At 40.9% G+C, this 27483-nt stretch overlaps 1 protein-coding gene across 1 annotated transcript; it reads left to right on the plus strand.

The window, feature by feature from the left end:
* Positions 1-25945, plus strand: ints3 (integrator complex subunit 3). Its single transcript, XM_088328637.1, has 29 exons — positions 1-263; positions 456-539; positions 608-691; positions 2947-3060; positions 3127-3211; positions 3392-3458; positions 3566-3707; positions 3787-3916; positions 5186-5283; positions 5344-5535; positions 6523-6610; positions 6693-6772; positions 6847-6938; positions 8102-8208; positions 8277-8393; positions 8489-8618; positions 8685-8739; positions 14081-14184; positions 14241-14405; positions 17708-17861; positions 17917-17980; positions 18038-18118; positions 18223-18336; positions 22907-22955; positions 23024-23191; positions 23265-23365; positions 23433-23505; positions 25333-25489; positions 25554-25945. The coding sequence occupies exons 1-29, from the start codon at positions 180-182 to the stop codon at positions 25629-25631; spliced, it is 3057 nt and encodes a 1018-aa protein (XP_088184763.1). The 5' UTR covers positions 1-179; the 3' UTR covers positions 25632-25945.
* The last annotated feature ends 1538 nt before the right edge of the window (positions 25946-27483 follow it).

Raw genomic sequence — 27483 nt, forward strand, 5'->3', positions numbered from 1 at the left:
AGCAATGTCCATTATGTTCCCCTCGGACAGTAGCACGGAGCGGGGCAGGAGTAAAGCTCCAATACCAAAACTGTGATAAAACAAACATTTTCTTTCGTTTTTCTTTATTAAACGTTCCCCTGCGCCCCTGTTAGTGCCTTCGGATTGGCCGGGAAGGCGAAACGAAGCGGCCAGCTCAGATGGAAGCTGGACCGGCCAAGAACAAGCCGCAGGGCCGCCTGCTGGTGTCCACCCAGCTGGACGCTAAAGATGAGCTGGAGGAGGTAAACTTAACTGCGGCAAAAAGCTCATAAAAAGAAAACAAAAATAATTTAGGCTTCTGTAGAAAATGCTTAACTAATTGGTATATTTGTTCGCTTAGCCTGTTAGCTTTACCTGCCTTGTAAACAAACGTACAAGTTCAAACTGTAAAGCGCATGCGCAGCTTTCTTACTTTATTTCGTTGGTGTGTGCAGAAATTGGAGCGTTGCACCGCAGTGTTTCACTCGTTGACCAACGGCCTTTCCGAGAGAGAAGCTAACGATGCTCTCACAGCCAGCGTAAGATTATGACGTCACCTTCTGTCAAAAGAAATACATTTTAAAGATGATGTTGTCTTGGCAACCAGGTGTGCAAGGGACAGCAGCAGCATGAAGAAGTCTGCCTTGGACTTTTCGCTCTGCTACTCACCGAACCGGCCCAAGCCCAGAGGGTAAGTCAAACCTCCACTGACTCTCCATAACAGTGTTTCCTTTTGATTTTTGTGAAACCCTGGTCGGTGGACAGTCTAGGGAGGTCCGGGGGTGATTCTAGGGTTGTGTACTATGAAGGCTAGGACCTTAGCTTGGCCTTTTGGCTGAGAGTAAGAGTCCCGGCTCCTAGGCTTTGTAGCGTATTATGAACAGACTGATAACGGATAATGGATAATGAATAAAGAAGATAGAATAATAACCCTTAAAAAATTCCCCCCCGATTACGGATAATGGATAATTAATAAAGAAAATAGAACAATAACCCTTGGAGAAGGCATTCGACTGTATTCCTAGAGAAGCCCTGTGGGGAGTGCTTCAGAAGTATGGTGTACCAGTCTGTCCTATCCAGGCTGTGCGGTCCCTGGAAGCCCGGTGCCAGTGTTTGGTCCCCATTGCTGGCAGTAAGTCGGATTTGTTTCCAGTGGGACTTGGACTCCGCCAGGGCTGCCCTTTGTCACCAATTCTGTTGATAACTTTTGGGACAGAATTTCTATGCGCAGCCTGGCTGGGGAAGGGTTCCGGTTTGGAGCCCTCAGCATGGCATCTCTACTTTTTGCAGATAATGTGGTGTTGTTGGCTTCCTTCAGCCGGGATCTTCAATTCTCACTGGAGCGATTTGCAGCCGAGTGTGAAGCAGCCAGGAATAAGTTCAGCACCTCCTAGTTGAAGACCATGGTACTCAGTCGGAAATGTGTGGCATGCTCCTTTCGGGTTAGGGATGAGATCCTGCCCCAAGTAGATGAGGTCAAGTATATTGGGGTCTTGTTCACGAGTGATGGTAGGATAGAACGGGAGATTGACCGCTGGATCGGTGCAGCATCTGCTGTCATGAGGACCCGTATCGGTTCGTTGTGGTGAAGAGGGAGATAAGACAAAAGGCAAAGCCCTCCATTTACCGGTCGATTTATGTCCCTACCCTCACCTATGGTCATGAACTGTGGGACCATGACCGAAAGAACACAATTCTGGGTACAGTGAAGAAAATAAGTATTTGAAAACCCTGCTATTTCTCCCACATAGGAATCATGGAGGGGTCTCAAATTTTCATCGTTGGTTCATGTCTACTTTGAGAGGGATAAACTAAAAAGAAAAATCCAGAAATCTCAAAGCATGATTTTTTTTTTAACAATTTATTTGTGTGATACAGCTGCAAATAAGTATTTGAACACTTGTGTATAATCTAGAATTCTGACCCTAAAAGACCTGGTAATCTGCCCATAAAAGGCCACCTGCACTCCATGTATCATCCTGAATCAGATTAGATAAGACTTTAACTTGTAAAATGGTGAAGGCCAAAGACACCACAAAATGTTACACCTCCACAACGCTGGAAAGGGCTACGTAGCAATTGCCAAGCAGCTTGGTGAAAAAGGCTCCACTGTTGGAGCAATCTTCAGAAAATGGTAGAAGCTAATATGACAGTCAATGTCTATCAGAGTGGAGCCCCATGCAAGATATCACCTCGTGGGGTCTCAATGATTCTAAAGAAGATAAGGAATCAGCCCAGAACTACACGACACGAGTTGGTCAATGACCTGAAAAGAGCTGGGACCACCATTTCCAAGGTTACTCTAGGTAATACACTAAGACGTCATGATTTGAAACCATGCATGGCACGAAAGGTTCCCCCGCTTAAACCAGCGCATGTCAAGGCCCGTCTTAAGTTTGCATATGACCATTTGGATAATACAGAGGAGTCATGGGAGAAAGTTTTGTGGTATATATATACATGTAGATATATATATATATGTAGATATATTTGTGGATCTCCTGTGTGGAGTTTGCATGTTCTCCCCGTGCTTGCGTGGGTTTCCTCCGGGCTCTCCGGTTTCCTTCTACATTCCAAAAACATGCATGTTAGGTTAATTGGCCGGTCCAAATTGTCCCTAGGTGTGAATGAGCGAGTGACTTGTCCATCTCTGAATGGCCTGCGACTGGCTGGCGCAACCAGTTGAGGGTGTCCCCTGCCCACTGCCCGAAGATAGCTGGGATGGGCTCCAGCACCCCCCGACCCTACTGAGGATAAGCGGTGCAGATAATGGGTGGATATTTGTGGATCTGCAAAATACAAAATTCACACTGGGTTTCCTTTTTTAGAGGTACTGAAAAAAAGAACTTGGATTTGAAATTCTTAAAAACAAACCTGAATTTGGCCATGAAAGGGGTGAACGAAACCTGTTTGACATAGACGAAAAACAAAATATTGTCTGCGCAGTGTTACAGGGACCTGACTCTGGTGAACAGAGATGGAATGAACGTGGTGCTGGTGAAGGTCAACCAGATCTTGATGGAGAAGTTTCTCAAGTTGCAGGACGTCCCCCGAAAACAGGTAAAAACACGTTCATGACGTCGTCATGATGAAAGGGGTTTTTGAAATGGGTTTGCATTCTTGCAGCTTGTGTGGCTGGTCCGAGAGCTTGTAAAGAGCGGTGTGATGGCGACGGATGGCGTCGTTATGACGTTGCTCAAACAAATTGCAGGTCAGACTCACACACATATCCTAATATTCATTTTAAGTTTGTCGTTGATATTGTATTGCAGGGAAAATGCAGTAAAAAAGGCCCCCAAAATGCATCTTATATCCCAACGAAATCTGAAAATGTCATAAGGCGGGGGCGTCATATCTACTATACTGACTGAACAATTTCGTCTGTTTGCAGGAGGTGACGTTTCAGCAAAAAACTTGTGGCTGGCTGAGAGCGTCCTCGACATCCTGCTGGAGCAAAAGTATGACGCACATACATGAGAACTCGCTTTTAATTTTTTATCTAATTTTTTTAATTTTTAATTTCTTTATTTTTTGCATCTTCCTGACTTTCGATGTTTGTGTTCAGGGAGTGGGTTTTGAAAAGCGGCATGCTGATTGCCATGTCTGTGTACACGTATCTGCGCCTCATTGTGGACCACGGCGCCTCCAACCTGCTTTCTCTCCGCCAAAAGGAAGTGGACTTCTGTATCGGGATGCTGAGGGAGAAGGTGAAGAACTGGGTCAGGCAACTGGACTGGATTGTCTCTTTCTGCCTTTTTTTCATCCATTTTTCCCCCCAATGCTCAGTTCTTGGAGTGCGTGATAATCGGCAGAGATTTGGTCCGCCTGCTGCAGAACGTGGCCCGGATCCCTGAGATGGATCTGCTGTGGAGGGACTTGCTTCACAACCCTCAAGTCCTCAGTCCTCAGTTCACCGGTAAGGTGGAGAACCATGACTAGTCCTGTTTGCCGTAACATCATATATCAATAGGCCTATCAGTGGTTTTGGACATGGCAAAAAGTTGCTGGGAGTTTAAAAAATATATATTTTTATTAAAAATGTTACTAAATACTACAAGCACTCTGAATTGTACTTTTGTAAACTTGAGTTAAATTGTTCAACAAAATGCTGTGTCAAAGTCTGTTTGGATTTTGTTATTTAATAATAATTTTTTCATAACTTGCTTTAACCAACCTCACAAAATAGTTCCAAAAATGAAGGAAATTCTATAAGGACTATGTTGTGTCTTGTGATTAGTTTGCTGTATTTCATTGGGTAAGAAAACCATGAAAATTATGAAAAATGCTCCAAATATTGGGAAAATTCCATAAGGACTTTGATACCATCTCGCAATTATTATGGAGTACAGTAATTCCTTGTTCCTTGTGGGGGTTGCGTTCCAAAAAGGCCCCACAATAGATCAAATCTGCGAAGTAGAAACCTTCATTTATTTATTTGTTAAATACTGTATAGCACAATAAACAAACAGACCCAATTTACAGGCTCAAACATTTGTTTAACAAATAAATGTACTGAACTTTATAGACCTTTTTTTAATGATACAAATAATGTCTACTGTCAAACTTGTTTCAAAAATAATCTTGGTGCTATATTGCACTACTGACCGTGAGGAAACATGTTGGCCTGGAGAGGGATGGGCGCCACCATGCTTTACACACCACAGGAAATGGTGCCCCATACAACCCTAGTAGTTAAGGGACCCACTAACCCACCTAACCCATCTTGTCGTCACCATGTGGGCGATTAGAAAACCAAAATGTGGCATGAAAGGAACATTCAAAACATTTCTTTCTTTAACAAATACCACTGTTTTATAATGATTTAAAGAATATTCTTGATACTATATTGCATGATTGATTTGTTATCTGAAATATGAGTAGCTGCTTTGGTGCTTTGTGGGTCCAGTACGTTTTGTTGACATGATAGCTTTTAGAAACTGGATAGACATTGAAAACTATAAAGCTGTTTTCCGCACGTGTACAACTTAGAACGCAACGTTATTGACACACAGAAAGAAAAAGCGTGTGGCGACTGTTTAGGCAATACGACTGCAAAACACAAAATGAAAGAAATTATATGGACCACAATACCATATTGCCATTAGTCTGATGAATATCAATAGCTAAGAGAGTTAGAAAAAAATGACTTTGGATGTCCTTAATGTTAGAAAATGTATGTGTGCAGGCATCCTTCAGCTTCTCACTGCCCGGACTTCTAGAAAGTTCCTAGCGTGTCGTCTGACCCCCGACATGGAGACAAAGCTCCTGTTCATGACCTCTAGGGTAAGTTGTGATAGATTATCATTCTATATAGAAGTCTTCAGTTCTGTATTACCCCGTTAGGTACGCTTCGGACAGCAAAAACGTTACCAGGACTGGTTCCAGCGCCAGTACTTGTCCATGGCAGAGAGCCAATCGCTTCGCTGCGATCTCATCCGGTACATCTGTGGCGTGGTCCACCCGTCCAATGAGGTCCTTAGCTCTGACATATTGCCCCGCTGGGCAATCATTGGCTGGCTCCTCACCACCTGCACGGTAAATGAATCAGTTAAACCTGAGTTTTTTCTTTTGCCCCTTAAAATATGTATGCTAGAGGTCACCTTTTTTGGGACCCATGGGCACCGGGTAGTCCCCTTAGAACATTTGAGTAGCCGGCAGACTGATTCTGAAAGTGGCTCACCATTTATGGATCTCTGTGATTTTCTAGGTGCTTTCTTTGTAACTGGCATGGCTCTTTAGTGGCATATTTTAACGACAATTTATTTTATTACAACCCGGTAATAATGAATGAATGGCTTTATTGTTATGATTGTCAAATACAAGGATGTCAAGTCATGTTTGTTTGTTTAGCCCTCAATCACAAGGGTCTCAAAGGGCTGCACAGACTATTGCAAACTACAGACTATTATTACACCATCCCCTGATTTAAAACACATGAGGTAATCTCCCCTCCAGGATGACCAGGCTGCAGCACATAGTCCAAAAATTGATGTAAAAAAAAAAACTTTTTCTGGCCAAATTCTTTCAAAAAATGGTCGTTGGGGTGTTTATCTAGTTTAATGTAGTCGAAATGACAACTTTTACTTTCCAACCAATTGAAGACATATTTTGGACAGGACTGGACCGAGCCCATTTTAACCTTTACTTCCACTAATTACAGCCTGGTTATAACATAATAATAACATAGTAATAGCATGATGAGTTGTTATTTTAGCAGTGCACATCAAACTTGTAGCCCTTCGTTCTAATCTGTAGCTAAAAAGTAGCTCTCGGTTTCAAAAAGGTTAGTGAACCCTAGTGGGCTAAATACGGTCTATTTTTTAGTCCATTAACAGACGCCTAAAATTAGGGGTTCTTTTGCCCATCCAAATTGGACAATTTTAATTAAAAAAAAAAAGGTAATTGTCTTTTAAACATAGTTTAATGTGTTGAAAAGAACATCTTACACTTTTCAAGCAATTAAAGACTTCTTTTGTACAGGACTGGACTGTGCCCATTTTAACCCTAAATTTGTGTGTGCAGTCAAACGTGGCCGCCTCCAACGCCAAACTAGCGCTCTTCTACGATTGGCTCTTCTTCAACCCCGACAAAGACAGTATCATGAACATAGGTGAGTAGCACGCTAGTAAGCACATTTATTTATTTATTTATTTTATTTTTTTTAATGCCGCTAACTTGGTCACGTGATGCAGAACCGGCCATCTTGGTGATGCATCACTCCATGAAGCCCCATCCCGCCATCACGGCAACGCTGCTTGACTTCATGTGTCGGGTGAGCCTCTGCCTCCATGAGATCCCACGTCCTGGCTTCCTTCATCTGATTTTTTTTGTGTCCTACCTCTTCAGATCATTCCTCACTTCTTCCCTCCGCTGGAAGTTCAAGTCCGTCAGGGAGTCTTCAACTCGCTCACATTCATCATGGAGAAAAGAGTGCTAGCGTAAGACATCCACGCAAACGTGTTTTGTAAGGTTCATGTGACCAAAAAAAATCCCTTCAAGTGACAGTGTGTGATAATTCACCACTAGAAGTCGTTGTTTAGAATCGAGCTGACACGACACACTACTGAAGCCGAAAGATGAATTTCATTCAGCAACAGGACATAAAAACTGGTGTTAAGCCCAGTAGATGAACACAAAAGACAGAGAGCACTGGGTACACCCGGAGCGGCTGGAAAGAGCCAAAAGTTGAAGGTGGTCAGAACTGGTGGAAGTTGCTAACTTGATCTGCTAGTGGCGGTAACTACTAAAACGGCCAGTAAACAATTGATAGGGCAACATTTATTTATACGAAGCAGCTGAAAATAGTGGCAAGTGAGCCATAGTCTGCAGTCAAGTGGCTAATATGAGTGGTTAGAGAAGGAAACAGTGGAAAAAAGATGCCCAAATGACTTGGCCACCCTCACATGCAGGGCTCAGCACACATTTTAACTTGTCGCATCTACAAGAAGATTGGTTACATAATGTTTAAAATAGGTGTAGATATTGTCACCTAATTTCATCGTATAAACATGGAAAAATAATAATCTGAATATATAAGAATAAAAGTTGTAATCATTTGGATGATATGAATATAAAACATGAAAATAAAAAAAAATTCTGGTAATATTCTCAGAATGTTCTTAGCTTGTGTCGTCTCAAAGAGAGACTGCACATGGCTCAGGCACTACCGTGTCGCGAATTTACGAGGTCTACACTTCTTGAAGGAATAATCGATTGACAAATTAAACAGAAGACGAGAGTTTAATCTATTAAATTTGTCTTGCCTTCTAAGAGCACCAACTTTTTAGATCATTTGAAAAACCTTGTAAAAAATCCAAAGGTTGGCTACAAAACAATTTAAATAGAATTATTTTTCAACTATTTGGAAAATTCAGCATGCTTTAATCAAAGCACACTCTGATTTAAGACATTCTGTTTACTAATCATTTACAGAAGAATGCTAGTTCATGTCTGTGAGCCACCCCCACCCCTGCTGTCCAAACTTAATCTACTCATTTTCTACAACATATTATTTTCTATTTGAATACAGTAGTCTGATGATGTCAATTTAATATTTTTTCTTCAATATTTCTGATGTTTCTATTCTTATGTTGCTTTTTAGGCACTTGGCTCCTTTGTTCGACAATCCAAAATTGGACCGAGAACTTCGGTCCATGCTCCGAGAAAGATTTCCTGAGTTCTGCAGTGCCCCCTCGCCTCCTATGGAAGGTACGAACACATAAACACACAATAATACACATGCTTGCATGCTGTTTGAAAGTAACATGTGCGCACAGTAAAAATGGAGGAGATGACATCCATGGAGATGGATAACTTGATGGACAAAGAAGAAGGTTGCTACGACAACACGGACGCCGCCTTCAGCGACGACGAGGAGGAAGTGAATGATAAAGGTCATCATTATCCTCGCGATAGTACAGAACAATGTCGAAAGTACCGCAAAAAGAATGAAAGGGGTTTAATTCTTTCATACATAATCTGAAAATAGGGAAGAAGCGCGAATTTCGGTTTCATCCCATCCGTGAAGCGGTGGTGGAGGAGCCTGCTGACATCACACCTTGGCTCGACCAATTGGAGGACACCATGAAGGACAAAGTGGTCCAGCTGCAGAAGTCAAGGTCAGAATTCGATGCACGAGTTTCAATATTTATTGCATCTTAAATATGATATAAAATATTCCTCAGTGACACCGAGTCCCAGTGTGAAGTCATGCAGGACATCGTGGACCTCATCCTGGAGGTTAGACACGCTCACACAAATACACACTAGGGATGCAACTAACTGTTATATTAATGAACTAGTCACCAACCATTGAAACGGTTGGTCAAATAATCATATTATCCTTTTTTTTTTCCTAAATTTAGCATGAAGTTGATTTAACAATGTGGCAAATGACAATAAACACAAGAAAAAAGGGTACAATGAGAATGTTTTATTGAGCATACTGCATAAATTCCTACAAGAAATACATAAAAAGGCCCTATCTAAAACCAATTGGGCACAGTGCTCCGTCAGCAGGGACACAAATCAATAAAAAAATATTTTTTTTAGGGACAGGCAAATAAATAATCCATTAAAAAAATGTAAACATTTTTTCACCCCTGTGAGCCAGAGGTAAGCAACCTTTTTGGTGTGGAGTGCCACTTTCAAATTTCCTCATAAGTCAGTGTGCCACACCAAGATTAATGATTGCCAAAACAATTTTTTGTATCAAACAGAGCTGTAATTTTACACCAGTCCAAATATACAACATGGATATAGATTGAAATCATATAATTGACCCAATTTAGCTTCCACTATTCTTGTTCATCAATAAACCCAAAAAATGGATGTCAGCAACATGCGGAAAGGCCTGTAGACATCCATGACTTCAACTTTTTACCACAAGAATGAACCAGAATCAACCATTCTTCTTCAACAATGAACTACAATCAAATAACAAGTGATATGGACAGCTACCATACCATTCATCAATGAAATCTTATTGCAGAAACTATCAAAACTTGAAATAACAGCAGCAAGGCAGAAGGCTACTTGAAAATAAGTGCAACAGAAATAACAGCTCAACAGCAACACAAACACACACACACACACGTTTCTTTATTATATTCGCCATCAGTAAATGGTTTTCCGTGCTTTGCTATGCAGTGAGCAATGTGATAGCTAGCTTCAGTTGTAGTGTTTTTAGCAGTGACAAAGGTTTTCAGGGTCTGTGTTTGTTTGCCATACATGGACACAGCGCGTTTTAATGTCGCCGCCTTGTCAGACTCCTCCTTGAATTAATGTTCATGTTTCGTCTCGTAACGACGTTTAACACTTGATGCACGAGGTACTTTGCCGTGCGTTTGCGTGTCACTGGTCAACCCCTCAGTAGTGGCACGCGGGTCATAGGTTGCCGACCTCTGCTGTAAGCCAAGAACAGGCTCATAAGCAGCAGTAGAAAACTCAAGGTAAAGTACAATCACTGTTCAACTGCAAAGTCTGTAACAAAATAACTCAACCCATTAACTTTCCGACAGATCATATACAAAGTTGTGTCTACACGATGTCACCAGTCACCAAAATTCGTCATGCCACATATAATTGAAAAGCTTAAACTTTTTGGGATTAAAGATATGACCGTTTTAAAATATACTCAGCACACTATCAGTCTAAAACAGGGGTCGGCAACCTATGGCACGCGTGCCAGCAGTGGCACTCGAGCGAACGTCAAAATAATACAGATTTTTTTTTTAAGCGCATTTACCTGAAATTTAGACATTTTCATTTGCGCACCGTGTTATTTAGAAGCTTTACTTGAAAAGCGCTACATAAATGCAGACCATTTACGTTAGCGCTCCTCCTTGTGTCAGCGCGTGTTTGCGTAGCGCCTCGCAAAGGAGAGCTCTGTGTCTTAACCCAGCCAACGAAACACACGCGCACGATAAATGAACGAATCATGACTGCTCCTTGAGCGAAAACATCTCGTTCTTTCCAGCCAGTGTGGAAAACAATTGACTGATGGCGAATATTTCAAAGAACCGTGTGTGTGCACGCACGAGTGCCTTCTGCATTGCTGCTGTTATTTCAAGTTTTGATATTTTCTGTAACAAGATATCATTGATGAACGTTATAGTAAAATATTTGACATAACAAACATTTTCGACCAATGGTGTGCCACGGAACTTTTTTATAAATAAAAGTGTACCTTGGTTCAAAAAGGGTTGAAAAAGACTGAGTTATACGATTAAAATGTCTATCCATGTTGTATATTTGGTTTGGTGTAAAATGACAGCTTTGTTTGATATTAAAAAATGTTGTGCGAGTCATTAATCTTGGTGTGGCACACTGATTTACAAGGAAATTTTAAAGTGGCACTCCGCACCGAAAAGGTTGCTGACCCCTGGTCTAAAACAAGATGCCCAAAAAATATTAGGAGTCAGCTCATGATACGATTCCCTGCAAATACAGTGTTGTTACATTCACGTAAGTCCAGTGAATCCAACCGTGTAAAATATTTACTCTAGAACACACGATGTTGCAGACAGCATTCCGGCAATGTTTGTCAAGCTTTGTTGTATCTGTCAGTTGGGATTCAGTACTCCCTTTTAAAATAAACAAAGTAGGCAGATTATTTTCAATATTTCCATTCAATACTGGCGTTGTGATTGACACCGCTCTTGGCCAATTGCAAGCTTTTTTAGGGCCCTGAGTCTGTGACAACCTATGAGGGAAAACAACGACCAATTCAGCTTCTAAAATCTTAAGCCAAAAATTACCAATTTAAATGTAGATTGACACATTGATTTGCCAATGAATTCCCACCATAAACATGTTCGCATTTACAGTGTGTATTCAAATCCGCTTCATTTCTACACACCATTACTACGCGCAAGTGTGCACAATTATGGATTCACATTTAGAAGGAGACAAACATTTGAATCTCTTCACAATGTCTAAAAATGGGCCAAAGTAAAATACACAAATATATAAGTTTTAAATGCTGTGAAATGCGGTCTCCAAATGGGCACTTTTGGAAACGCCTAGATCTACCGTTAGAAAAATGTGTAAAAGTCAATTTTTAATTTTTCAGATTGTGATCAAATTTGACAAGGTACGAGGTAAGGCTTCAAGCTGTGACCTGTTTTCAGTCTAAGATGCCCATGCTACACTCTTTCACCGTTATTTGATTGCCCCAAAAAAATTCAGGCGAGGAAAAAATAATTCCGTGTATTCCAACTCAGATTATTTAATGTGAGTTTAACTTTCCGTGATTATTTCTGTTTGGGACAAAACATTAGAGTGTTACCTTTCAAAAGAGACCAAAACCGTCCACATTCTCCAGACGGTTGAATTCAATTTACTTTGTGTCGGTCTTGAATTGGGATTTTAGGCAAATTTTACACGAATGGTAAGTGGTTAAAGATTCCTAACCAAACGCTTTTAACAGCTGACATTTGTTCTTTGGACTGCATGCATTTAACTTCAAATACTTTTGTCAGGCACAGTATGGCATGAAGCTCAACCTCTCTTTTATCGTGATATGCTAATATGGGGGCGGCACGGCAGCTGAGGGGTCAGCACGACCGCGGCACACTTCTTTAGGTCATGGGTTTGAATCTAGCTACCAGCCTTCCTTTGCAGAGTTTGCATGTTCTCCCCGTGCTTGTGTAGGCTTCCTTGCTTTTTTAAAAATATATTTTTAAATCTCGTGTACCCCTTACAAATAACAAAGAGAATCCGATCTTTCTCAACCTTTTTGAAGCTGATAACTACTTTGACAGTGAAAAATGCAAAGTGCCACCAGTTTGATATGTATTTCTGAAAATATAACTTTTGTTGTGTTATACCTATGTTATTATTATGTCACTACACTTTACCCCCGGGATACAACATGAATCCGTTCTGAGGTGGGGTTCGCAAAGTGAAATTTCTGTATTTTAGGAAATCCTATGAATTTAGTTCCGAACCAGATAAAAACATTAAAATAATAAATAATTATATGAATCAAAATGAATCAATATGAATACAAATATGTTTGCCTTGATTGTCATTCGGATTTAAATTAGGAAAACAGAAAGGCAAAATAAAGTTTGAGCAGTGAACGGGCAATGACGTCAGATTAAACGACATAACTGAAGCTAAGAAATACTGCACAGTATTTTCTGTGACATGAAACGAGACTGGACGTCTGCTTTTTTACGGATGGAGTGTGGATGGGCACGGGCGCTCGCCTGGTCTGGTCGGGGTCTTGTGGCTCATTCTTGGTGCACGTCCAATCCCACCTTAAACTTTGAAAAAACTGTTAAATACTGTACATATCGCAATTAAATAACAAATAATTGTTATAATGATGTAAGATATGATTATTTGTTTATATGATTGTTTGACCCTAGGTTTGAATGAGCGAGTGACTTGTCTGTCTCTGTGTGCCCTGCCACTGGCTGATAGCCAGTTCAGGGTGTCCCCTGCCCACTGCCCGAAGATAGTTGGGATGGGCTCCAGCACCCGTGCGACCCTACTGAGGATGAGCAGTGCAAATAAGGGATGGATGAATGCAAATATAAAATATGTCATCATGTCATCTTGAATGTTTTTTAAATCATACAAAGGCAAGTCAGACTCCGTTTTGTTCAACACTTCGACATCTCATCTCATTAGCTGCACCGCATATCCTCAGTAGGGTGGCGGGGCAGTCCGACATCCTTTGACTTAAAAAGTTCGTGAATTACCGAGATACACCATGATACGCAAGGTCCGCTTTGAAAACCTTGCAAGTCTTTTTATTTGCTGTATCCAGGCTAAAATGCTCCCAAACTTTTGACGTTTTGGTTCGTGTAGTTGTTGTTGACACAGTCATTTCATGTTATTGCTTGAAACAGAGACGCTATTGCGCATGAGCTCTCAGAATAGATTGTAATCATGTAAGCAGGGTTTTTGCGGTTCCTTAAAGTCTTAAAAAGCATTGAAATACACCCTTATATGGCATTAAAATGTCTTAAATCTATTTTTCAAAAAGTCTTAAAAATGTGATTACAACTACACATATTTATTTAAAAAAGAATTTTCATTCATAATGATAAATATGCTTCATGAATGTAGCAAAATGGTTCTTTGGAATTAATAGTTATCTGCCAGTTTTGACTGAAGATCCATGATGTGCAATACACATCCTTTTTATTTGTTTTTCATGTCTAAAACCTAGGAGAGAGCTATGTTTTTCGGATGCAAATTTTTCAACTGGATCAAAATGTGATTTAAAAATAAGAATGAAATAAACACTTGTTTAAAATTGCCTCTAATTCATGTTGTGTTTTTTGTTTTTTTCGCTTCAATTATGGTTGTTGTCGACTTGGTCTTAAATTTAATTTCAAAAGACGTTTAAAAAGAAATTGAACTTGTCCCCAGCCGTAGGAGCCCTGTGTAAGAAGCCTCACTCAGTTGGAAAATCATCGTCTGGCAAAAATGGTCAACAATAATATTCATTGTTAACTTTTTCCGATCATCGTTCTAATTTTCGACGATGTCGACTAATTGTTGCAGCCCCAATACACACACATCTAAGTCATAACAAGTGTGTGTCTACGCAAATGTTTTGCAGGAGGATTTTGACACTGAGCAGATGTCCGCGTTAGCGTCATGCCTAGCAGAGATCTTCAAAGAACATTTCCGAGGAGATGTTCTGCCCGAAGACATCACGGACGAGTAAGACCGCTTACTATTTGTGCGAGTGCGCCAAACCAATCCCACGTGGGTTTCAGGTCCCTAGAGGAGTCGGTGTGCAAGCCGGTCTGCCTGGTCTTCAGGAACCTGGTCACCATGCAGGAGGACAACAGTGGCTTCTCTGTGCTTCTGGACATGCTAGCAGAACTTTACCAGAAACAGCCCAAGATAGGGTACCACCTTCTCTACTACCTCAAAGCCAGGTAAAGTTTTATGCATTCAAATATTCCCTAAAGCTCCAGTGTGTAATATATAGTGACCCCTAGTAGGGTTAAAATACTAAAGTTTAGAAATTTGTAGTTCCAAGTTTGGCCACCGCTTAACTACTACAAAAGTCTGGATTATGATTTTGTTAGCTTGTCCCTGTGGTGACTTAAGCACTTAGCGGCCACTTACTGCACACAGCTGGCCTTGTATGGGGTCACTGACTCCTTTTATTTAGGCGTATCCCACTTTTTTCTCCACTTTTTTCATCTCAAGCCATTCATGTGAACCTCTTGATTGCAGGCTAGGGCTCGCTTCTGGTATTGTCATTATTAGCCTTTCCTGCTTCGTCCTTCAGTGTCACTTGCCTTCCACAGCTGCTCTTGCAAGCGAATGTTGTCAAATTTCGTGATTCAGGCATCTGGCACTTGTCATATTTGACTTTTTTTTCCCACTGTTTCCTTCTCTCGCTACTTGTGTCACAGAGTTCCGTGATTCAGGCTCCTGATGCTTGACAAATTCAATCTTACTGCAGTGTTCATTTTACCTCTGAAAAGATGGGTCCCGGGGACTCGCATGCTCAAAAATCTATGGGTCCCAACAGAGATCTATGGGTCCCCAAAATTTAGTGTTATCGAGGTTGAAATTGTAAATCGACGACAAATATGTAATATGAATCTATATATTCATTCAGTTTTAATCATCACAGTTTATTGGTAATACAAATCAGTTTTCTCTTCAAGATTTTTCAGTTCACAACAATATTGTAAATTATACAAAATAATATTGCTGAAATAATTATCTCATCTCATCAGCTGCACCGCTTATCCTCAGTAGGGTCGCGGGGGTGCTGGAGCCCATCCCAGCAATCATCGGGCAGTGGGCAGGGGACACCCTGAACTGGTTGCCAGCCAATCGCAGGGCACACGGGGACAGACAACTCACTCGCTCAGTCACACCTAGGGACAATTTGGACCGGCCAATTCACCTGAAATGCATGTCTTTGGAATGTGGGAGGAAACCGGAGTGCCCGGAGGAAACCCACGCAAGCACGGGGAGAACATACAAACTCCGCACAGTAAGGCCGGGAGCTGGATTTGAACCCACGCAGGAGGTTCCCACGACTTCAGAACTGTGCCGCACACGCGTTAACCACTGCGCCGCCGTGCTGCCCTGAAATAATTATATAAATCTATATTTTCATTCAGTTTTAATCATCACAGTTGATTGGTAATACAAAACAGTTATCGCTTCAGATTTTTCAGTTCACAATATTGTACATTATAAAATACTGAAAATACTGCCATCCACGTAACTATCTTTTAGCAGTTAAAGAGTGAAAGCATGGCCAAGTCTTCTTTTTGATGTCATATCCGTTCATACTTGCCTCTCTCTTCCTGCAGAAACAGAATTTCCATAGCTAATTTGTGGTTTTCATTGTCGCTGTGCCGATCCAATGTGCTTTTCTGAAAGTTCGTATCGCAAAATGATTTATGCAATCCAGTTTTTTTGTCACGCTGGGTACACGCATCACAGAACATGTAGCCTCCATCATCATCCTCCTCATAGCGTAACCAGAAATATAATTTAGTCAATTTTGGCAGAAAAGTCCTTGTCTTGCTAGGAGTATTCTTTTATTTTCTTTCGTTGAATCGTTCGCTTCAACGCACGTTTTTTTCCTTGCCTTCGCGATCTTCTGAAGACTTTCTCCACCGTTTTTTCTTGCCAGAATTATTGCCGTTGTTATCACTTTCTGCATTATGTTTCGACTTATTACTGACACTGAAGAAATTACCAATTTTGTGTTGATTTTCACCTTAACTCGACGACAAGCACCACAACAATGACGTAATCTCGAAGCAACAAGATCTCGTTGGCCGAGATTGGCGTGCAGACGAAAACTCGAACCGCGAACAACAAATGGCGGATCTGCCTGACGAAAAGTTTGGAGTGCGGTAAATCTTTGTTAAAAAAAATAATCGGGTAGTTCGGCTCTATGCGTCCCCAGTATAAATGATATGCGTCTAGGCAGACGAGAACACTGTTACTGGCCTTTTTAGTAAGCTCTAACAAATAAGTAGCTCTAACAAACTCAAGCTATGTGTTATTTTTAGCCGCTCTAAATGAAATAATTATGATAATTATCTATTTATTATTTAAGTGTTCTAGTTAAGTAATTTTGTACATGATATACATGTATATGTATACATCTGTGTATGTTTATTTATAAAATGTACTGGTTACATGTATTATCAGTTCATTTATTTTATTATTCAGTTTTATGAATTGTTTTATCAAAATGTATTGTTTTATATTTTACAACTATTCTTATTACCTATTATTCATTTTAACTTGATTAGTGAGCACGGCGGCACAGTTCTGAAGTCGTGGGAACCTCCTGCGTGGGTTCAAATCCAGCTCCCGGCCTTACTGTGCGGAGTTTGTATGTTCTCCCCGTGCTTGCGTGGGTTTCCTCCGGGCACTCCGGTTTCCTCCCACATTCCAAAGACATGCATTTCAGGTGAATTGGCCGGTCCAAATTGTCCCTAGGTGTGACTGAGCGAGTGAGTTGTCTGTCCCCGTGTGCCCTGCGATTGGCTGGCAACCAGTTCAGGGTGTCCCCTGCCCACTGCCCGATGATTGCTGGGATGGGCTCCAGCACCCCGCGACCCTACTGAGGATAAGCGGTTAAGCTAATGAGATGAGATGAGACTTCATCAGTGATATTTATTATTTTTAAATTACTTAGCAAATTTTTATTCAATTAAATTTTAATCTGTTCCGGAAACATAATTGAAAGTATTTTTATTTTATTTTCATGTTATCAAATTTTCCTAAAAATAAAAATCATGATAGAATGGAAATAATGGTGTTCCAAATAATGTATATGGAATTTTTTTTTGGACTGTCCTAGAAGAAGGACTATCCCTACTTACACCATTTTCATACTTCACCAACAAATAGAAAGGAAAAAATACCACTGGGGAAAGCATGATGTCACTCTCCTGCATACACCCCCGACCATCCATAGCACCTGCCTAATGTGTTCAGACCCAAACAGCTTTGCTAAAAGATTAAAGCAGGTAGGTGTGGCGGAAAAAATAGTGTAAGGGCTCTTTGAACGCAGTTGGCCATTATTGTACGGTGAAAATAATTAATTTTCACTTTTTAAAGTTGAAAAAAACCATACACCCCACTTTTAACTAATTACTCATTCCTAAATAATGATAGAGTTGGACCTGTGTGTTCAGTTTAGATCTCAAGGGAGCAAAACCTCAAGTTCTGCTTTTTTGTACTGCAGTAAAGCGGCGAACGGCAAGATGATGCTGTACGAGTCCTTCGCGCAAGCAACGGCGCTCGGCGACCTCCACACGTGTCTCATGATGGACATGAAGGCGTGTCAGGAGGATGACGTGCGCCTGCTTTGCTACCTCACCCCTTCCATTTATTCGGAGGTAAAACACGCCAACGCAACGATGCCTTCAGTGGCCTGATCGTCTTCCATTTCAGTTCCCAGACCAGACGTTGAGGAGCGGCGAGCTGTTGAACATGATCGTGGCGGTCATCGATTCTACTCAGGTTGGCTAAAGAGACCACTTAGCTTAGCATGGCGATGCTAACATGGCACTACCTCAGTTGCAGGAGCTAATGTGTCACGTGATGATGGGGAACTTGGTCATGTTCCGCAAGGATTCGGTTCTCAACATACTAAGTGAGCACACATATGCAACATAGACAGTTGGTGGCACTTTCTGGCAGATTTTATTTATTTATTTATTTATTTATTTATTTATTTATTTTTTTTTTTTATATCAGTTCAGTCTTTGGACTGGGAGACGTTCGAGCAGTACAGCACGTGGCAGCTCTTCCTGGCACACAGCATCCCTCTGGAGACTATTATCCCCATCCTGCAGCACCTCAAGTACAAAGGTAGCCACCATTTTTATCCAATCAAAAAAGGGTATATGTTTATATGCAGACTGCAAAAAAAATCTTGGATTTCATCTTATAATACAGAAAAGAAAAAAAAAAACAAGAACCTACAGGCACAATCATGGCCCTGCTTTCACTCATGAGCTTGAGCTCAAAGATGAGCAGTGATTTAGCGGTGCTTTCATACACATAAAGTTACTTTTGGTGTTCAAATCCTAAAGACTAGATTAATGATGCCCATTTGAAAATTGCATGGTAACAATAAAGCATTGATTTTATACATTGACAACGAGTCAAAAGTACTGTTTACTCATTTTTCCGAGCCATTGTGAATACATCACAGGGAACACTATTCAAAATAGAGTAGACCCTGAAGGAGGACCGACTTTTCCCTCCTCCGCTGGGATACAGTGAACGCCACCTTACTACATTTTCACTTTATCGTGTGGAATAACGTTTCTATTCAATGGCATTTTTACTATAGGACATCAACTACAAATTATTTTGTTTTTCCAAAACTTCTAAATAAATGAATTTGAAACTTGCATTGTTCATGCACATGACAAGGTATGTCTCCAAGATGGCTGTCTGCTATTGGCTTGTGTCAATGCATCATAAAAAGTATTATATATTATTGGCTGAAGTGCCTCCTGCTGAGTTAAGACATAGCGAGAAGACAATTCAAGAAGTTTTTTTTTTCCACTGTATTTATTTGGAATGTGTCTCAAAACTTGTACTGATACTAAAGGGAGAAGCAAAAACATGTTAACCATGGAAATGAAGTTTTTGATTATCAAAGATGGCCCACAAATGGCTACCGTTGCTAGGTCGCAAGCTGTAACCAGCTGAAGATTGGGACTAATATTAAAAATAACAAAGCAATTACTGCAGGGAAATCTGTGAGCATCTTCACGAGAGAGGTTTAACATGTATCGGTCAGTCTGCATTTATATAGCGCTTTTCAAGTCATTGAAGACCTCCCAAAAGAGCTTTACAATGTATTTCAAACAGATGTTTACGATAATTGGTAACGAGTCGTTGGGAATTGTGGGGGGAATTTTGGTCCACTCTATTTTTTTTGCAAAATTGTTGCTCCCTCAACGTGTATGGTTTCCCTATACTTTAATCCGTCATTGCTGTCCAGAGAGATTCATGCCCTGAGTATGATGGGATATAAGTTCCTTTTTAGACCCAATCCGTACCTCTTTTGTGCAAATCGCACCTCGAAAATGTAAAGTTCCAAGGTTTTGCCTGTTGTGCACGGTTGAAACACTTTGATTTTGCTTAATGATCTGATAATGGATTCAAGTTAATGGATCCCTTAACCGCAACGGTTGACGCGGCACCCCTCTCTGTGGTGTGTCTTGGGCAAGTACAGCCTGATGATGCCCATCCCTCTCCAGGCCGTTTTTTTGGGGGTAGGAGGATTCTCCCCCACTTGAAACAGATAGTCCTGGTTTGCATGGTTACCAGTAGCAGGGAAAGCCTCCTGATACGACTCGGATACAGCATCTTCATTATCATGTTGCCATTGTTTTTTCCGTTGGAAAGTGTCATCCATTTTCGGAGACGAGCCAGACCTCTCCACTGACGGGCAGCGATGCGTAATTGACCCCTTTTTTTTACTCATATCGGTCAGTCTTTAGAAATTATACTTAAAAAAAAATCGGTACTTACACATCAATAAAAATGCTTTTTGTGTTTTTAACTTTTTTTAAAATTATTTAAATTATTTTAGATATACTCTTAAAACGAAGACATTCCAGCAATGTTGTAGTAGATTTTTGTAAATTACGTGACATTATACACACTCTAAATTGTTTTCCTAAGACCCACAAAGTTTCATAATACAGTCACAGCAAAGAAAAGTTAAAGCTCAAAATCTTAATTCTTAGTACAGAAAAAAATATGCTTCTTTTGACACACTCTTACTCGTTTTAAGTTTGTTTCCTATTCAAATTAGATAAACAATTTAAACAAATTGGATTTTGTGTGGGGCAGCACGGCAGCCCAGTGGTTAGCGCATGTGCGCCACATTTCTGAGGTCATGAGATAGAACCTTCCTGTGTGGAGTTTGCATGTTCTCCCCTTGCTTGCGTGTGTTTCGTCCGGGCACTCCGGTTTCCTTCCACATTCCAAAAACATGCATGTCAGGTTAATTGGCCGGTTCAAATTGTCCCTAGGTATAATTGGGCGAGTGAGTTCTTTGTATTTATGTGCCCTGCGATTGGCTGGCAACCAGTTCAGGGTGTCCCCTGCCCACTGCCCGAAGATAGCTGGGATGGGCTCCAGTGCCCCCGCGACCCTACTGCGGTTAAGCGGTGCAGATAATGGATGGATGGATGCATTTTGTGTGTGTTTTTCTTTTCCCCAAAAATATAATTTGCAGTTAAAAGAAAAGGTTATTAGTAACAGTATCCAGAAGCAATGTTCCCTCTAATTTTCCAATTTTCCTCGGGTCTGAGAGTTTACAAAAAATCGGTGAGCAACCTTTGAAACAACAGTGAGCAACAGGACCCCAAGTGTGGCAACTAAATCATTATCAAATATGTCCAAAACTTAACATCAAGTTACATTTTGTTTTCGGCAATGCTAAGTTATTTTTCACTTTTGAATGAATTGATAAATGTACTATTGCAAAGGTTGTTCGGTCGACAAACGTCATTTGTTTTTACAATTTTTTCACAAGATTTCCATTTCTTTTATTCCTGGTGTCTTTTGTCGCATAATACTAACATTTTTGGGGGCTCATTTAGTCGGTTGTAAGATACAGAACTGTATTTAATTACATTTTTAGTGGAAGTACAATGTTGGCAACAAGATTAACTTGATATAATTGGAAATTATTTGAATGCAACACAATCTTTTTCCCCGTTTTTTTCCCTTTTTTTTTTTAAATTCCTTTTTAAAAAAATCTCATTGTGTTTATTTTTTCATAGCTGTTACTTTTTTCTTTCTTTTTTTGTTCTCTATTACCTTTTTCCCTTTATTTGCTTCTTTCTTTTCTTCTGGCTTTTTTCTGAAATTTTCCTGCTCTTTTTTTCTCTTTTTCTCTCCTTTTGTTTCTTTTTTTTCTTAGCTTTTCACTACTTTTTCATTTTGGTATTTTTTCTTTTTTGTTCTATTTCCCCCCTTCCTTTAAGTCATTTTGTGTACAATTTTACATAGTATTTGGTCGTCTGGGGATTAATGAAGCTAAAAGAACCTGAAGAGCCGTTTGGGTCGAAAGAGCCGGTTATTTTTAGTGAGCCGAGACGAAAAAGCCGGTTCTCTGAAAACTCTACTGACTTTACTCAACTTCATTCTACTTCGACATTGACTTCAAAATTCCGCATTTAGAATACATCGTCAGGGGAACCCGTGTATTTTTACCTTCATGTACTGTAACTTTGACTTAATTCGCTTTTTGATTAGCAATTTCGAGCCCTCATTTTTGTGAGCTGGCTAGATTTTCTTGTGCGCGGAAAAGCTCTGGGTAGTGCGCAATTGCGCACACATGCAGCTTAGAAGGAACATTGTCCAGAAGCATATTTTTGTCAGTAATTAATAGGGAAAAAACTTATTGTGCATCCTTAAAACTTTTGTCAGCGTCATCTTTACATATATTTAAAAAATGTACAGTTATCGCCTAGCAGCACTAAAACACCAACCTCATCTAGTCAAGTCAAGTCATTTTTATTTGTATAGCCCTTAATCACAAAGAGTCTCAAAGGGCTGCACAGGTTATTACACAGACTATTTTTGAGACTATTACTACACCATCCCCTGATCTGGAACCAACATGAGGGCAAGGAAAAACTCAAAAACCTCAACATGAGGAAAATGAAGAAACCTTGAGAAGGGACCGCTCATGTGGCATCCCCCTTTCAGGATTACCAGAGAGCAAAGGATGTTGCAATCACAAATAATACAAAGATATTGTCCACGAAAAGTATAGGTTAGTTATATGCTATAGAGTAGAAGTCTGTTTTAAGCTTGGATTTAAACATTTCCACTGAGGTTGCAGATCGGATCTCAGGGGGAAGAGCATTCCACAGCACCGGTGCCCGGATGGAGAATGCTCTCGAACCAGCGGAACACTTCTTGGCTCTCGGGATCACCAGAAGATCGGCGCTCTCAGAACGAAGGCTTCGGACCGGAACATAGGGGGAAATCAGATCTGAAAGATATGAGGAAGCAAGCCCGTGTATGATTTTGTATAATACTAAGAGAACCTTGAAATCACATCTTAGGCTAACAGGGAGCCAATGCAAAATCAGCGTGATGGGATCGGACTTTTTTGTCCTAGTTAAAAGCCTCGCTGCAGCATTTTGTACCAGCTGAAGACTTGATTCTGGACTTCGGGAGACCGGAAAGTAGTGCATTACAGTAATCGAGACTGGAGGTAACAAACGCGTGAATTATTATCTCCGCATCCGACTGAGACAGTATAGGATGAGTTTTAGCAATGTCGCGAAGATGGAAGAAAGCGGTTCTAGTAATTTTCTTCACATCTGTTGTCATTTCCCGTACATGCATTTTTGGGGGATAATTAATACTTTGTTTTTTAATTATTTTCTCTTTGCAGAGCATCCCGAGGCCTTGTCCTGCCTTCTGCTCCAGCTCCGACGAGAAAAGTAAAACCAAGCGCCGTGACAACAACCACAACCAAAGTTGCACTCCTTTCACCCTTTTTGTCCACCAGGCCCAGTGAAGAAATGGTGAAAATGGTACTGAGCAGACCTTGCCACAACGAGGACCAATTCACCACCAGCCTGCTGAGGCACTGGGCCTCCAAACACGACGACACGCTCGCCGAACACATCAAAGCGCAGCTCATCAAGAACAACAACCAACCGCGAAAAAGGCAAAGGTGTGTAGATCCACGCCGCTCTCATTTCGATACTCGACTTTCAAATCCCAAAAGCTTTTTTGTTTGTGTTCAGTCTCCGCAGTTCAAGTAGTAAACTGGCCCAGTTGACGCTAGAGCAGATCCTGGAACATCTGGACAATCTGCGCTTGAGTCTGAACAACACCAAGAACAGCTGTCAGTTTGAACGTCGGCTCGTTTCGTCACGGTGTGATCTCAGGCTTACATTTTTGGACGTTCTCAGTTTTCAGTCAGACGCCGATCCTTCAGGCTTTGCAGCACGTTCAGGCCAGTTGCGACGAAGGAAACAAGATGAGGTAAGAACAATTCCTGACCGTTGGCAGCCTTTTTTTGTTGAGTTCAGGTCCGGGCATCGCTATTGGTGTGCACGGACATTGTTGGGGCCCTTATCAGTCATTTCTAACATCAGTACACTGTTTAGACCTTGTGGCAAGCGTTTTCTTTTGTTACACAGTGTATGTCAGTGTACATTATTTGGATGTGACCTTAAAATTGTCTTAACTCAGCCATTTATGAATTTGTTTTTTCTTCCAACAGCTCGTATTGCTCAGAGGCATCCGACCTATTCATAAACATTTTTTTCATTTATATGCCTATTCTTTTTTTCTCGAGTTTTATTTAAATGAGAAGTGTGACTTGAATAAAAAACAAAGTTCAGAAATACTGTGCTAAAAAAACGAGGTTGTACAGCGCTAGTCAAGGCAATGAGCTGCACGCAAAGATTGACTCTAGGTGCTGCTAGGCCTCATACCCCTCTGCACTCTCCCCCAAAGTTTATTTGAAGCGAAATAATCTGTCCTAGTGGTGAAACAGGGCCAAAATGTTGTTTTTCCTCCAAAACCAAGGTTGCCCAGCCATGTTCGAGACCAGTTGTCTCCAAAGTGGTGCTCGCAGGCACCAGGGTGCCCCCTTAACTTATTCAATGACAGACATTTCTCTGAAATGGGAGGAGCCCCAATGCCAGCCAATTTAAATTCTGAAGTTATATAACCATATGGCATATCAAAAGAAAGCTTGAACCCTCATCTTTCATTTGAAAGAAAATAAACCACAGTCGAATATTAACTTGTTTTGAAAAAAAAACCTACTGCTTTTTGTAAAAGGATGAATATCAAACAGAACTTTCCCTTTGGTAATTTTTTTTTCATTTTTGACAACTCCAATATCTAAACAATGCTTTCCTTAAACTCAAAGAGTAACATTTTATTGCAAGAACACTGAATTTATGCATGAACAATGCGTGAACTTTGGAAGCACATTTCGTTATCACAGGATTTCGTTTACCATGGCGATTGCGTACCTGCGCACAGGCACGAAACGTCATCTTCCCTGCGCCGACTATGTCAAAGGGATCTTTTTTTAGAAAGGAAAAAGCTCTATCTGCATGTATCCATTTACTTGCTTTTTCCCCACACTGCTTCACTACCTACTCGCCATATGGGGACGCCTACACATTTCAATCGCTGGATTCAAGAAGCAATACTAGGAAGTGGGTCTCCCTTGATGTGCGGACAAAGATCTTAGCAAAGCCACTTCTGCACTCTAATGGTGATTTTTCATTCTGGAATCATCCCCAAAGGCTGGATCCTTACTGATGAGCTCCGCCAAACACTTTATAAAAGTTGTTTTTTTATTTTATTTAAAAAACAACAACGTATTTTTACACTTTGGCACTCAAAGACAATGTTTCTAAAAACGTATTTATACGTTATGACCTTCAATGAATTAAGGACAGCTGAGGTGCTAGCGGACCCATTCTGAAAATAGCTCACCAGTGCTGTGTGATTGTGATTTTCTAGTACAATGATTTTTTTTGGGGTGGTTGACTGAGTCTATTTGACCATACTTTCAATAATGAAGCTGTTAATAACATAGTAACAACATAGAAATACCATGATAGGTTATTTTAGAGATGCATATCGAACTGGGTGCCCTTTGCACTACTCGGTAACAAAACATAGCTCTCAGTTTAACAAATATTGTCAACCCCTGCTAGACGATAAGCTGCATTCACTTATTGACTCGCTCTTATCAGTGGCAATCGTGTGATAAAAAAGCAAAGGGAAATTAGGGCAATAAAGAGTTGAGAGTTCATTTGAGGTTTCTGATCATGTGACCTTCAGGTTTAGCGACCTCTTCGCCCTGGCCGAAGAGTATGAGGACTCGCAGGCTAAACCCGTTAAGTCCCGCCGGAAAGCGGCTGCCACGTCACCGAGGTCGCGCAAGGGCGCTGCCCCGCCTAGCAACAATGAGGAGGAGAGCGCATCCAGCAGCGCTTCGGTAGGTTTCTTCTACACAGAGAATGGCACGCCCACTTCCGCCTCACTTCCTCTTTCCTTCTCAGGAGGAGGAAGACGCCAAGCCCAAAGCTCCCAAAAGGAAGAGGAAGGGCTCGTCGGCCGTGGCCTCGGACAGCGATTGATCCCCGATGGACTTTTTGCCCGCCATGCACTGTGACGCTTGTCTTTTTTGACAACTCTTATTGTGGAGGTTTTTCACTTCCTGTTGTTTTTTAGCTTGTCCTCCCCGCTGCAGTAAAAGCCTTTGTACGAAGCCTGGCCGACCACTTTTTTTTTACTCTCTTGACACTTGTTAAGTATGGAAGCCCAAGAGGGACAGAATGCAATGAATATACTGTAAATGACTTAGACATAAAACAATAACTGCCGATTATGTCATATGGCTATTCATTGAGATAAGTGCCGAACTTTAGACATTATAAAGCGGTGGATTTTATTGGGCGCCCTTTTTTTCCCCCACAAAACACAATCCGTCTCCAGAATATTTAAAAAAAAAAAACAAAGCTCGTGCTTGTTTAGCACCGGAAATGGCAAATTTTTACCAAAACGGAAATGAAATGCGATTGTTCGAGCTGTTTATTCACGCACACTTGGTCCCACTTCAAAATAAAATAGTTGAGTCCAGATTTTTGTTGTTGTTTGGATTTGTATACATCTTTAAGAGCAAAAATGTGGTACTCAACGTCTGTTCTCCCCCAACCTTCTCTGGACCAGTTTAAAGTTTTGACACAATTCTTGCGGCTCGATTACTATTAGTAACAATAACAATTATAATAAGCCTAGATACACTAGTGTAATGTAGATGACATGGGAAAAGACATTAGTAATATTATAGTCACACTATTTCTATTCATGGTACTAGATACAAATGATGGAGTGTAATATTTGTGGTCTTGTGGTTAAGATTCAGTGCTATTCTTGCTGAAATCCAAGTTTGATTCTATTGCATCCAATGATTTGCAAAGTTGATAAGCGATATTTTTTGACTGATCAATCGTTGCTCAAATATTGTAATGTGCTACTGTAAAACCACATATATGACGCGTTACGGTATATACGGTACTGGCAAAAGATAAGGCAACTTTTTTTTTATGCTACCCAGTACCGTTCAGTGGCCCAGTGGTTGCTGACCATTCTAACGCATAAAACGGTAGTCTTGGTGAGTATCCATTGATTAGAATGATCATTTAACATACTTTATCATGGAAAGAATTATGTTCTTAAATATATTCAAAAAACAACCTACAATGTTGATTTGATGACACCCTATTTTGAAATCGGATAGCTGTGTTAAAAATAATAATTCAGAGGAAATTTTTCAATTTTATTTTGTCACTCTTGGGCTTCGATTGTTAAGTTTCCAGTTCTAGTGGTGATTGGCTGATTTGATGTCATCATAATGCCCCGCCCACTTCATCAACTATAATTGGCATCGGCTGGGCAAACATTTTTCATGACTTTGTCGCTTTTTTGTGACTGAAGAAATTTTTGAGGCTTAATTTGGGGCACAGAAAGCCCCCGATTAAGTTTCTGTCGACTTTATATCCTCCGCAATGTGTTCAGCCAAGCCAGGATCATCTTTACGGTATCTACTCTTGACTCCGGATCAGGTCCCGGAATTCTTCATCCCGCCCCGAAGCCCGCGCTCTCCTGTGCCAATTCGCACCCCGAAACGGGACCTCCCGATGGCGGATACAGTACGTTATGTGGACGCTAACACCCGGGCAGCCTTGTCCCTGCCACACGTGCCCAAGATCACTACTCCCTACGGATACCGTGAGGTTCTGGCCCGGAGTCCATGCACTCGGCGCCGGGAGTCTTTGTATCACCGGGATGATGAAAACCAGACCTTGAAACTGAACAGAGACGTGAAAGCGCAGCGAAAGTGACGTCAATTTTGGGACTACAACTTTTAGACTTCCTGTTTTTAATAAAAACCCTTTTAACACACGAACTATGACCTTCTAATGTGGG

Source organism: Urocampus carinirostris, chromosome 2, assembly GCF_059441175.1.
Source record: "Urocampus carinirostris isolate Australia breed hairy pipefish chromosome 2, RoL_Ucar_1.0, whole genome shotgun sequence".
NCBI lineage: Eukaryota > Metazoa > Chordata > Actinopteri > Syngnathiformes > Syngnathidae > Urocampus > Urocampus carinirostris.

Bases quoted from the DNA above. Each gene is read 5' to 3' on its own strand.
- ints3 (XM_088328637.1), top strand. From the start codon at position 180: ATGGAAGCTGGACCGGCCAAGAACAAGCCGCAGGGCCGCCTGCTGGTG. The intron at 17,981-18,037 runs CTCAGGTTGGCT...ACATGGCACTAC, and splicing joins CGTGGCGGTCATCGATTCTA to CTCAGTTGCAGGAGCTAATG. The intron at 18,119-18,222 runs GTGAGCACACAT...TTTTTATATCAG, and splicing joins TTCGGTTCTCAACATACTAA to TTCAGTCTTTGGACTGGGAG.